Genomic DNA, 12777 nt, shown 5'->3' on the forward strand with positions numbered 1-12777 from the left:
AAACAATGGCAGGCAATACTTTCCCAGTTGTCTGTTGTCCAGTTTTGGTGAGCCTGTGTAAACTGTATCCTCAGTTTCCCATCCTTAGCTGACAGGAGAAGCACCTGTTGTGGTCCTATGCTGCTGTAGCCCATCTGCTTCAAGACTTGATGTCTGGTGCTACTCTGCATACCTTAGTTGCAATGAGTGGTTATTTGAGTTGCTGTCAGCTTCAACTCAAAGCATTCACTGACATTAATACTACTACTACAGGATTACATTGTTTTTTACATTTCGGTATACTTGGAAATCAAGGGAAATTTGTGTTCATTAATTAAAAAAGCAACTTCCATTTGAATTACAATTCAACTAAAGAAAAAAAACTGAAATGCAAATTACCACAGCCTAAAAAAGGGTCAATTAGGACTTCTAATGAGGTTGGAAAGTAGAGTAAAAGTGAAAAAGGAAAGTGTAAAGATGAAAGGCAAAACAACTAAACTATTACAAAACAACAATAATTATTTTACCTGATTTATCTTTTTTTTAATAGCTGTTTAAAGTAAAAGTTGCATTTAAAAGCGAGTTGAGTGAACAGTCATTTTACGTATTCATCTGTTTCTGTGTGAACATGTTTATTTAGACGGTATAGGCGTATAGCATAAGCCAGGAATTGTGGTTTAGTTTAGTAACCAGGAGAGAGAAAAGGTGTTTTTGTGCATCCATGTCTTAAGGAGCCTTATTTTTATATTAATAACGTTAATGCACAGTAGTGTTAAATATTATATTGTACATTAAGAAGGTCTAATTGTATTCAATTACATATTATAATTTTTTTGATAGGTGTAGTAAAAATAATTATAGATCCATTTAAAAAGATATTTATACATGTAACGAGGGACTGTGTATTAGATAGGTATATTTATTTATAACATATATGTATACATTAGATTGTATGATTAAAACAGATATAAATGATGAGCTATAGTGGTAGGAATTAATAAGCATTTGCTTCCTCCTACTCCTTTTTTGAATGGGAAGTGGTCAATTTTTTGAATTGACCACTCTTTTGAATGAATATAATGGTTTTATTTGAGTTCATTTTCATTTGTTTTTATGTGTCTTAACACTTGATGTGTTTAAAATAAGGATTTGATTGATTGATAGTGAACACTAATCTCGTTGTTGTGAAGGTTTTTTTTTTTTGTTGCTTTTTTTAATCTAACTGAATTGTAGGACTTTTCTTTTTTGTGTTAATGCATTTTGAAGCGTCTCGAAAACCGTTGTTTCCAAAACCTTCCATCAGATCACACAGCCTTCTTTACTGCCTGGCCTCTGTCATGGTCTGTTAACAAGACCCACATGATTTTGCAACACTTTGTGCTGAAGCCAATAAGTGTTGATGCAGAGTTGGATCGTGTTTCTAATAGTGAGTAATTGTTGCACAATATGCAAATGGTTTAATGTTGAGGACGTAGTCTTTAACTTTTCTTTTATTGCTCAGTAATTATCTTTACTGTACAGCATAAAGCAACTGGAACGGTTTATTTTAAAGCTCACAGTCATAAGAAGCTCGATAAGAAGTTTGAGGACGCACTTATACTCTGATAACATCTTTAATATTAACCTCATGCGGTTGTGCCATTTCTTGATTATAGCACTCAGTGGCACTACTGTTGTGAAAGAAGAGATTCAGTATCTGCACAGAGAAGACAGTGTGCATGTCAGCACATGTAAACTGAAGGGTGAGCTCTTTTCCCTGGAATGGTTTATAGATGTGTGTTGAAACCGGCTCGCGGACATGACACAAAACATCAGCAGCAGCATTAACACCGTCGTCATCATCGGTTTTATTTGTGCACAGAGTTTGGTCTACAACACAATTCCTAGCACCAATACTGAAATCATGTGGACCCAAAACCATTTTTTTTTAAAAGGAAAAGGAACAAAAAGGACCATAAATACATAAAAGGGCTACATGTGTTTTACAAATTAAGAGTGAAATTGCAAAAAAAAAAAAAAAAATGGATGGCATGTAGAAAATATCTTTTACAAAGTTGTTGTTTGTTTTTATTTTTATTTTTTTTACTTATTTGATGTTCTTCTTGGCATTTTACAAGCTATTGAGCTCCTGCAGTGTTTGGTCCAGGACTTGGTGCATTCCTATGTTTTCTTCTTTTGCGTGTGATAGGTTCTCTGTAATGAAAAGCAGCAGGAAATATATAATATAACTGTTTGTCAGGTAAGAGGTAAAATTGTTAGCCTCATAGTGAGAAAAATGCAGAAACAGCTGCAAAGCGATGAAGAGCAGATTGCAGTGAATGACAGAAGGCAGTGTAAAAGAGAAAAAGGTGTTTATTAAGCTTCAGTTTAATGCAAAAAGAAGGAGAAGGGAACTCTGAATGCAAAGGAATAAAAGAGACAAAGTGCTTCTAAAGATGCAAAGTCGGCAGGGTGCAGGGTTTACAAGGTGTTCATATCATTGAGGGCATGATCCAGCTCCTCGCTGATAGCCTTGAATTTCAGCTTCTGAGTGTACAGTTCATCTGCAGGTGGAAGGCGGAGAGTAAGCAGGACACAGGAGGTTGAGAGGAAAAAGTGTGCAGGCCATGAAGGGGAAATCGGAAAAAGAGAGAAATCACAGAGCAGAAAGTTAAAGATTTATTACAAGAAGGAGTGTAGGGTAGAATATGAGGGCTGAAAGAAAGCGTACCTTCCAAGTCATCTATGGTCTTTTCCAGCTTAGCCACTGTCCTTTCTGCGAATTCTGCACGGGTTTCCGCCTTTTTCAAACAGTAAACACATTGAAATATATATGCAAAGCTTACCTCAGAAAACACAGGTTCAGCTTAAGCAGAGTGAATGAATTTACCTCTTTAAGTCTGTCATTCAGGACTTTAATCTCCTCCTCGTATTTGTCTTCTTTATCAGAGTACTATGCAGACAAAGAAAAGCAACAACTTTGTTTGTGCCATTTTAGGATGATCAGGGTACTTCCCCTGTTTTTTAGGTGATGGTAGTCGAGATGAGGATGCAAATAGTGAATGTGAGCATGAAAAAAAGGCACTTAATGTGCTGCCGATCCTGTTGAGTGGCTGTGTTGGGTGACAGTGGTGAGTGTGGATGTGTGATGGTGTTTTATGATAGTGAGCTTACCTTCTCAGACTGAGCCTCTAGAGACTTGAGGTTGTTGGTAACATTCTTAAGCTCTTCTTCCAGGTCACTGCACTTACTGAAAGAAAGAAAAGATGTTTTTTTCAATAACTTGCTTAGAATATATTTAAAATTCACATATTGTGGTAGGAATAACCGCACTGAATTTCTCCTTACAGTTCTGCAATTTCTGCCCTCTCTTCTGCCCTCTCCAGCTCACCCTCGAGGATGACCAATTTACGGGCGACCTGGAACGAAATCACAGTTGAACATCAGCTGAAGCGACATCTCACAAAAAAATAAACACAATCCGTCCGTTCATACCTCCTCGTATTTGCGGTCGGCTTCCTCGGCAATGTGTTTGGCTTCTTTGAGCTGCATCTCCTGGATCTCCATCTTCTCCTCGTCTTTCATGGCTCTGTTCTCAATCACCTTCATGCCTCTAAAGATGGAAATGAAGCAGAATATTTAGTCCAACAATAACCACAAAGAAACTCGACATTGCAGAGGTAATCTGGGAGTCTCTCTAAAAGCTGACTTAACTCAGTAACCACCAACTTTGCATTTCCAGCAGTTATTTGTTACCTGTCAAATTTCACTGACAGGCAATGGCATCTATTCACTGCACTAATGGGATTCTCTATCTTTGTATCACACTGTGACTTGTATGGCTCTGTATACAGTTCTGTTATCAAGCCTTCCTGCTTCAGTTCCGATGGGCCATTTACCTTACTGTTCTGTTTAAGCCTCTAGTTTTTGTGCTATTGCTGTTTTTGATTTTTCCTTGAAAAATAAAACTTCAAACTTTACAAAGTTTTACAAAGTATTGCTTTCATTTATTTTACTTGTTTTTTTTTAAAGTCAAGCAAACTTTATTTCCACTCTGACGGAATGAACAACACATTCCAAACGCCCGTGATAGTTAACTTCAAGACGGTGGGTTGTGTAGAACTTTCACTTAACATTAAAACACACAGTAACTCACAACAGTAACAAATACATCTGAAACTACAGATCTATGCTGATTTTCACCTTTCGCTCTCATCTGCGGCCTTCTCAGCCTCCTCCAGCTTCTGCAGGGCTGTGCCCAGTCTCTCCTGAGCACGGTCCAACTCCTCCTCCACCAGCTGGATCCTGCGGTTCAGCGATGCTACTTCGCTCTCAGCCTGTAGCCACAGATTGAGAGAGATAGGGAGGTCACAGGTCAGAGGCCAGGAAGGAAACACGAATGCAGCCAAAACAGGAAGATTACCACTTATGCTCAATGCTGAAAACTGTTTATCCATTCATTCATTTTGAAGCTACACTATTATCCCCCCCACCCCCTTTCATTCATGGCATTAAGAAGATGTCAAGATCAGGTCCTTGCATGTCTCCGTTTCATTTTCTTTTTCAGCCTTAGTGACTTTGATGAGTTGTGGACTTTGCAGCCTGGCTATCTGCTTTACTAATATGCTGACACAGGATAACGCAGTGACAGCTTCTTTTTTTTTTTTAATAAACATGCTGGCATCTGATATTTTACAGCTGTCTTCACTTTTGTAGTGTAAACCAAAGCATGTTTGGGGGGACAACAGCTTTCTTCTCCTCAGCCTGTTTTCCACAGCACTGATAGCCAGATATCCATGCCTGCTCTCTCCTTCCTGTGCAGAGGCTCAAGAGGAACAGGAAGGAGGATTCCGGGCACCTTTTCAGATGGACGGTGTGTCAGCTGTTATTCAATCAAAAAGCTCAAAGGGCGAAGGGAGGGAGAAAAAAAAGTTTTGAATGATTGACAAGAAGCGTAACTGTAAGATTGTACCCTTTAAAAACCTTCAATTTAACATTTTCTTTACAGTCAAACAACCACATTGACAGTTAATGAAACATCGGGGACTCTTGCAGCATTTCTTGGTGTTTTGGTAGATATATGGGGCGGGCTGGAGTTAGATAACACAGCCGAACAAAAGTCTGCAGAGGAATGTCGACACAGCGATGTTTCAACTTGTCTCTGTAACGACTGTATAGAAAATAACTACAGATTTATTTATTTTTTTACTGTAATCTGTATACAGAGGTTTCGGTTTTTATTTCGCGCGTTAGGTGCGTTATTATTACCGCTACTTTGCAAGTCCAGCTCTCAGGAGTGCGTAAACGCTTCAGTCCCAGATTACAGTGAAGATGCTCAACCGGTTTGCTGGGATTATAGATCAAGACAAAAAGTAAAAGAAGTTCACTTCAAGTTGGACTAAATACAAACTGATCTCACTTTTTCGCGCAGTTCCCGTTCAGTTTCCAGCTCCTTTTGTACTGCCAGTGCGCGATCTTCTGCCTCATCAACTTGCTGCTGGAGGGCTTGGATTTTCTTCTTCACGGCCTCCATAATCCCGACTGTTTGGATTCTTTAAACGGGGATTCGTCTGATCCGGCAATCGAGACACTTAAGTTATGAATTCGCCTCAAAGTTGCAGGCTCTGTGGAAATCTTTTCTCGGGCAGGAAATCAGGGAGGTGCGGTGCTGGGACGGCGGAAAAAAAGGGCTGGGAGTTTTCAGGAAATTTATGACGAGATCCTCCAATCATGTGAAGAAGCCTGTCTCAGATGACATCACAGGATTTAGGAGGGGAATGTGGGGCTTTTTTTTTCTCCACAAAGGAGGTGTGTAAAGTCACTTTTTTGTGGGGCCAGGGTTTTCTATTGTGGACTTATATGGCAAAGTGAAGGTGTTGCAACTGCTCGGACTGAAGGCAGAGGAAGTGCACTGTCAGAGTTATTTGTCTGCTGTTAGATAAAGCGTGAGTCACGTCTAAGGGATCATCGTGTGATTCGATTTGGTTGTCTGAGAGAGAAAATGAAGGAAAGTAAATGTCAGTGGGGGATGGTGAAGGAGAGAGAAGCAGGTTGTAAACTGTATCAAAGGAGCGGAATCAAAAGTCCAAAGATTTACTTCTAGTGGAGGAGGAGGAGGGTCAAGGGTGGGGTGGGGCCGTAATAATCCTTTTCACTAGGGGTTGTTGACCTAGTGGCGTGGAATGTAAATTGATTTGGTTGCAGACATGACCTGCAGCCATCGGTTGGCGACACATTTCTTCATCGCCCCCATTTGCCTCCTACTCTCCCCCCGCCCTCTCACGTTTTCGTTCTTTTACTACATTTATATGTATCGGTAACCCCCCCCCCCCCCCCCCACACACACACACACACACACACACACACACACAAAGAGTGTGAAATACATTAGAAGGTGAAAGAAGCTAAAAAGTATTTGTGGCCACCTGATAACCTATCAGAGGAATAAAATCATCTGTTATCACCTCTAACCTTTGAGGTCGTCTCACGTACTTCAGCTCAGATTTTTACCTGCTTTGTGAAGCTGAAACACTTTCCAAATCCTCCTGAAAACTTCACAGACTTGATGGGAATAGAATCTCCACGAGCCACTTTCAAAACCACTCTCTTCATTCCCAGTGTCAGATCAATATTATTATATTGGTCACGATTCACTCCCAAAAGCAAACTAAGCCAAGTCTGTGTCTGGATTTATTTTGTTTGTGATAAGGCATAATCCCCAGTTAGATTCCCATCATTTTCCTGGAAAGGATATGTTTAAGCAATAAATACATAACATAAATGTAGATGGTCTCCAAAGGTCGGCAGTCATTCAGCATTGCACACTGCCTAGGTATGTTACTGTAAAGGCCAGACTGAGGAGAGAATAACGTCTCAGCCCCAAAAAAGGCCAAAGCATTGATTTTATTAGAAACTGCAGTACGGAGTTTTCTGTTTGCTTAGGCTGCATTCCTGAAATTCTTTGGTCGGCAACAGGCTGGCCAAGTTGTGTCTGTGCTTGAGAAATAGCTCAGTGAACCACCAATAACTCTGTGATTATCTCCACGGTCTGGGTTAGAAGATGCAAGATAATCAATTCAGGATTTCTGGGTTATTAGTTTACATTGGGGTGGATTTTTTTTCTTCATTTAATCTGAAGGCAGTTCTTTAAAGTAACAGCCTTTCATGTCTTCTTTTATTCCTATCCTATTTCAATATGTATTCTTTTATGTATGACCGTCAGTGATTTAATCACTTCACGTTCATATTTTGCACTTTAGAAACAACTGAGCTGCACTAAACTATTGGGCGAGTCCAGACATTTCCTTTTTTGGGTTATGTAAGCAGAAGAGGCAACTCTTCATCTGAGTCAAGCACTTTAGCCAATGATTTTGTTTAAACCAGCTTTGACAGAGAGGAATGTGTGTCCATGTTACTGGTCCCCTTTCCCCCTCTCATAGAGTAATATCTATTTCAGTCCATATGAAGTATTTGATACTGATATTTTAGAAGCTGTGGGGTTCCACTGTAATAATGCCTTTCCGATGGCGTCTTGGTGGTGAACTCACGTCTGTGGCCTTCTTCTCCGACAGTTCCAGTTTCTCCTGAGCATCCTTCAGGGCCTCGGAGTACTTGTCCAGTTCATCTTCTGTTCCCTTCAGTTTCTTCTGCAGAGCGAGCAGCTCATCCTCCAGCTGAGAAAAGGCAGATGTGAGAGAAAGTCAGGAATCAAATATAGATTTTTGTTCAGTTAAAGTGAATATGATGACATTCTGGTATATGACAGAAAGCAGTAGTGGGCAATAGATCTTTTACAGATCACTTAAATGTTATTTTGGGATAATCCTGATGTATTTCAGAAAGATGAATTTCACTCAAAGATAAGGAGGTGAAAATATGTAGTGGGTGCATGATTCTGGACTACAGCTAGATCCTCTCAACAAATACATGTGTGCTGTTATTTTAATCAGGGTTATTCTTTCCACTTAAAAAGCTCCACAGTCAGACATTCACCATGAAGCCTGTAGATTATGTGAGGTAACTAGGACGTTCCTTCTGAAAAGGCACATAGCTGCAGAGTCTGGGTGGCCCAATCCTTTAATTGCCACCGGAGTCTGTGCCTGATGTTGTGTGTAATAGATGTTAATTTTGCATGCAGTTTTGTGTATTTTCAGTGCCTTTCGTCAGCCTAACTGCACTCTGATGTCTACTCATCATGCCAAGAATAGCAAAGAAAGCATCTCTTAGCACTATTTGAGCTGCAGCCATCCCAACAAACTAAAGAGCTGTGCATAATCTTCTAGGATTTCATGCCGACTGTTCTTTGCTCCTGAAGACATGCTGAGGGTCCATATGTGCAGTGCCAGTGACAACTGATGCTCCCTGTGCTCTCTGAGGGAGTTGTTATGGCATTAGCTACCAGAGAGTGGATATTTACACTTTCCACTTGCTCGATCCTTCATCCTGGCTTTGTCCGAGTCTCTCTAACTTGCTGCTCTCTAACATTCCTTTCATGCCACGTTAATGAGGACACCATCTCCCACTGTGTGATAATTGCCTCTATTTAGAAACCTCAGATATCCTATTGCATCTCCAGATTCTATTTTGTTTGTATGAAATTAAAGTACACTGTTATTAAGTTTGGCTGGGACACATCATCCTGTCTGTGGCTTGAACGCTGCGGCGCCAAATATGGGGGCACAGAAATTTATGAGGTTTTATATTATACAAACTTCACTTCTGATAAGGATGCTGCCAGAGTCAGACCGTGATATTCTATAGGTTTGTTTTAACCTGGCAGCTTTTCCTTTGATTCAGTTCGGATAATAAGCCTAGCTCTTGTCACAGCCATCTCTGTGGATATCCTCCACCGTCTCCTACTGCAGAACAAGGAGCTCAGTATCAACTGATCCCTGTGATTCAGCATTTAGTGCTGCTGAGAAATATATCAGCAATCTGTAAATTGTGCTTTGGTGTTCTTATTTAGTATTTTAGATTATGACTGAACTTTAGCAACAAAAATAAATCAAAAACTATTAAAAAAAAACTATTATAGAAAAAGTGAAAAAACAACAACACAATAACATAATGATGTTGTAATACAACTGGTATGAGTAACTTCACAGATACATTTAAATAATAATCCTGATATTGAAAATGTCCACATTTTTTGACAAAGAAGATTCCTCATATTTTGGAAAAAAGTAATTATTAAAATTAATTTATGCGTGTGTTATGCATTTACTTCATTTGTTGTAAATATGCTGTGACATTTTAATATTCCTGTATTAAACATTAAACTCATGAGCCACGCGTCACCTGCTTGCTTTTATCTTCCGCCTCCTTCTTGTCGGTCTCGGCCTGTTCCGCCCTGTCGATGGCGTTCTCCTTGTCCAGCTTCAGCATCTGCATCTTCTTCTTGATGGCCTCCATGGTGACTGTTGGGTGTCAGCGTCGTGAGATCTTTAGAAAATGAAGTTTTGTAGTTCGCTACGGGGAAAAGCTGCTGCAGATGTTCAGAGGAAGACGCCTCACAGGAGCCCTCACAAGGTTGACAGGGAGCGCAACTGGCAGATGCAGAGAGGAGGGAGCTCGGAGCGAGCGAGCACAGGAGAGGAGGATGCAGACTGAGAGTCGGTGGAGCTGTATGTGATTTAAACTTGACAGGAGGTTTGGAGACAGCCCTAGTCCCCAGTGACAGCCCTTTCCCACCGGTTACCCCTTTCGCCACTCCCCACTTTGGCTCCTCTAGAACTTACTGTAGCCCCCACCCCATCCCTAATCTAAACTTCACCTCTCAAATGCTCTTTGGAGGGACAGCATGGTGTAGCCGTTTCAGCATTGACCAGCCTATGTCCTTGTTTGGATTTTTACGCAGATAAAAAGCAGGAGAATGACCAAGAACTCACAAACTTCAAAAGGGAAATTGTTCACATTAATAATTTATGTGGCTTCTCGCCTCTCTTTGGCCTATCTATATGCCTGTGTTCTTACTTAGGAATGTTCAAATTGATGTTAATACCAGAGTTGGTTAGAAAGGGACATAGTTTTCATTCTAGCGCTGAATGAAAAAGGGCTGTATGGAAAATGATCCAGCCAAAGAAAATTTGGGGGAAAGAGCTGTCTGCATGTGATCCGCGCCAGGCAGCCACAGCATTGCAGTCAGGATACACAGACATAAACCACAGGTCCAGTGCAATTAAGATCCTCTTAATTACTATTGGTTTGACAGATCTGTACTTAGATCTGTTTTCTCCAATTTGTAAGGTGCACTAAATAAAAAAGTTGACTGGGAGCTATAACTCAAGACGGATTCCAGGAATTTGGTGCACTTATGCACTTATGAGATCTTTAAAAGACATGTTTTGTTTTTGTTTTTACTAAATTGCACATTATTTGTAGATTATTAAGAGAAAAATTAAAAACTCCCCAGGAAAGGCAAAGAAAAACAAAAGAAAACATGTATATGGCTTTAGTAACTGGGAGGCGCATGTAAGCCTGTCTGCTTTCTTTCAGCCCTTCTGTGCCAGCTGCCCTGGCTAAAAATAAAGATTACACACAAACTCGAAGAACGGTGCGTCTTGCCGTGGCCATTTAAGTGACATCTCAAGATAAACTTGGACTAATGCATCTCTTGTTGTTCACGTTGCACTGACGCAGCTGCAGCATGCATCATCTTGGTTGTTATTAGTCTTTATACAGACACTATTTTGGCCAAGCTCTGGTAAAGACAGCACTGTATAAACCTGAGAGTCTGAGTTTCAGGCCATCTGAGTTTGAGGAGAATTGCTGTCTGGGGAAAGCCGTGTGTTACCAGAATGTACATTATTCCAGGTATGCTGAAGGAACAGAGCTCCTTTGTGTGTTCAGTAATTTTGGGCCCACATGAACCAAAAAAAGGTGTGATCACAAAGCTGAAGTTAGAGCTGGTTAAGACTGGATAAAGAAATCTGTCAAACAAAAAACTGTCTGCTGTGTTTGTTTTTCTTTCTTTTAGTTTTGAGTTGGCCTTTTGGGCTTTTCCAGGGTAACGCTGAGGAAAGTTGATGGAATATGGTTGTAGGAATATCAATCTTTTCTTTGCGTTCTGAGTAAGAGACCAGCAGGATATGAGCACGCAGGAGCCTTTTTAGGCAGAGGTTTACAAACGTGGTGGCAGTTTGATAGCTTCAAGATCCTGGAGTTAACACAAGCTTACATCATTACATTCAGTGTCGGTAGTGACTGTGCACCTTATTTGGTGTGTCAGAATGCCAGTTGCACAAAGTGTTACACAATTGCATTCACGTTTGCAATCAGGGAATTTGGAAGATCTTTCACTAAATGATATTCAGGACGCTGTTCATGCTTTCTTGTGACGAGAAAGCAGGTTTGGAGCAGAACCTGTGCAGGGGAACAGAAAGAGATAGGACAGGAGATATCAGAGAGAGAGAAAGAGAGAGAGAGAATCAGAAGTGGAGTGAGAGAAATCAGAACCCTCCCACAGGAAACCCAGCTAAACTCCTCTTCTCCTTGTATGGTAAAAACTCCCCCAAAAGCCACAGTATCGCCTTGGGAGTAGAGTCAAGGTCCTGCTAAGTATAAATCACAAAGCTATGGGAATGGTGGAACAGATTAGAGTTTAGATGAGCAGTACCACAAAGGACACAAACTAGCACTCTTTTAGTAGTCTTAAATGGCTGATGTCATGGATTTGTCATAATGGTGGACTCATTTTACTTACAAAAGCAGTTGTACTTTATGTACTCTGTTTGATGACACAATAAAGAACATATGCTACTCAAAGGATTTACGGTGGGAATACCTGTACAATCAAATGTAACACCTGGGTGATGCATTGACTCAGAGTGAGACAAACCGATTTGTCAGCCAGAGTAAACATATCAGCTCTCTTGATCTATGAGGGTTCTGTACAAACATGTCTATAAACGAGACACAAACAGCACGTCGAAAGTATGGAAGTGGTTGAGGGAAGCAGCAGTCTGTTATATTTGGCTGTGTAACTCAGTCCAGTCCAGTTGTATCTGTGACTTCTGACAATGTGTAGACTCCATCGCAAGGGATCCAAGGGATGAGAGATTTGTCACCGTGACACGGTGCAGTGTTCGTACGCAAGCCCACAGCTGAAAGAGTCACTCCAAGACTGTGAGACTGGGTGCTAAAAATCAATTAAAAAAGAAGAACAAACACCAGCTGTTTGGAGTCGTGCACTGAAGCAGGATCCTGGATTTAGTTTAATTTAATAATAAACTTGTAATACTCCCTAATCACTCCAGTAGGTTTGTGCATTATAAACCGACACAGTAATAAGCATTATATTTTTAGATTATACGAAACAGCAGGACTTCTATTTGTGTTTCATGGGCGTTTTAACCTCTGATGATGTCAGTATTTGTTGCTGGGCTGCCATTTCATCCTATCACGTCAGCTGTTGTAATTAGTACGATGATCATTTGCATTAGGATGACAGTCGTGCTGCTCAAACCCACAGCTGAGATTCTTTTCATACCAAAGGCAGAGGTGCAAAACCAGTAGAAAGTGGGACTGTCACGGACCCGGCTCTGGTGAACTCGGGGTCCGTGAGCAGGATGGACCATTAATGGTATTATTAGTATTGTTGTTATTGTTGTTGTTATTTAGGGATGTGTGTCGTTCTGCACTGTGCTGTGTTCTGTGTTCCACTCACTATATGTAGAGGCAGGGTGTGGGTGTGTACATGTGTGGCTGGAGGATGGAGAACAGCCACATGCGGGCCTAATGGGTGTGGCCCGGCAGAAGGACTGGCCACACCTGAAGTTCCTGCCACACACCTGTTGGCGATCAGGGCTCGTCGGGGGAGCC

The 12777-nt window shown here is 40.9% G+C and overlaps 1 protein-coding gene across 3 annotated transcripts; it reads right to left on the minus strand.

Moving 5' to 3' along the window:
- Window positions 1-1802: 1802 nt before the first annotated feature.
- On the minus strand, window positions 1803-9598 carry LOC146497458 (tropomyosin alpha-4 chain-like). Of its 3 annotated transcripts, none has more exons than XM_085142134.1 (9): window positions 9256-9598; window positions 7506-7631; window positions 4162-4295; window positions 3454-3571; window positions 3307-3377; window positions 3133-3208; window positions 2849-2911; window positions 2690-2759; window positions 1803-2172 (listed from the first exon to the last, which is right to left on the minus strand). In XM_085142134.1, exons 1-9 carry the CDS (start codon window positions 9367-9369, stop codon window positions 2090-2092), a joined length of 855 nt encoding a protein of 284 aa, XP_084998260.1. In that variant the 5' UTR covers window positions 9370-9598; the 3' UTR covers window positions 1803-2089. The 3 variants fall into 3 exon arrangements, with proteins under 3 accessions (XP_084998260.1, XP_084998262.1, XP_084998261.1); XM_085142135.1 differs by lacking the exon at window positions 1803-2172 and adding an exon at window positions 2314-2522 and having other exon boundaries at window positions 9256-9597; XM_085142136.1 differs by lacking the exons at window positions 7506-7631; window positions 9256-9598 and adding an exon at window positions 5378-5656.
- Between the last annotated feature and the right edge of the window lie 3179 nt (window positions 9599-12777).

Source organism: Neolamprologus multifasciatus, chromosome 18, assembly GCF_963576455.1.
Source record: "Neolamprologus multifasciatus chromosome 18, fNeoMul1.2, whole genome shotgun sequence".
Lineage (NCBI taxonomy): Eukaryota > Metazoa > Chordata > Actinopteri > Cichliformes > Cichlidae > Neolamprologus > Neolamprologus multifasciatus.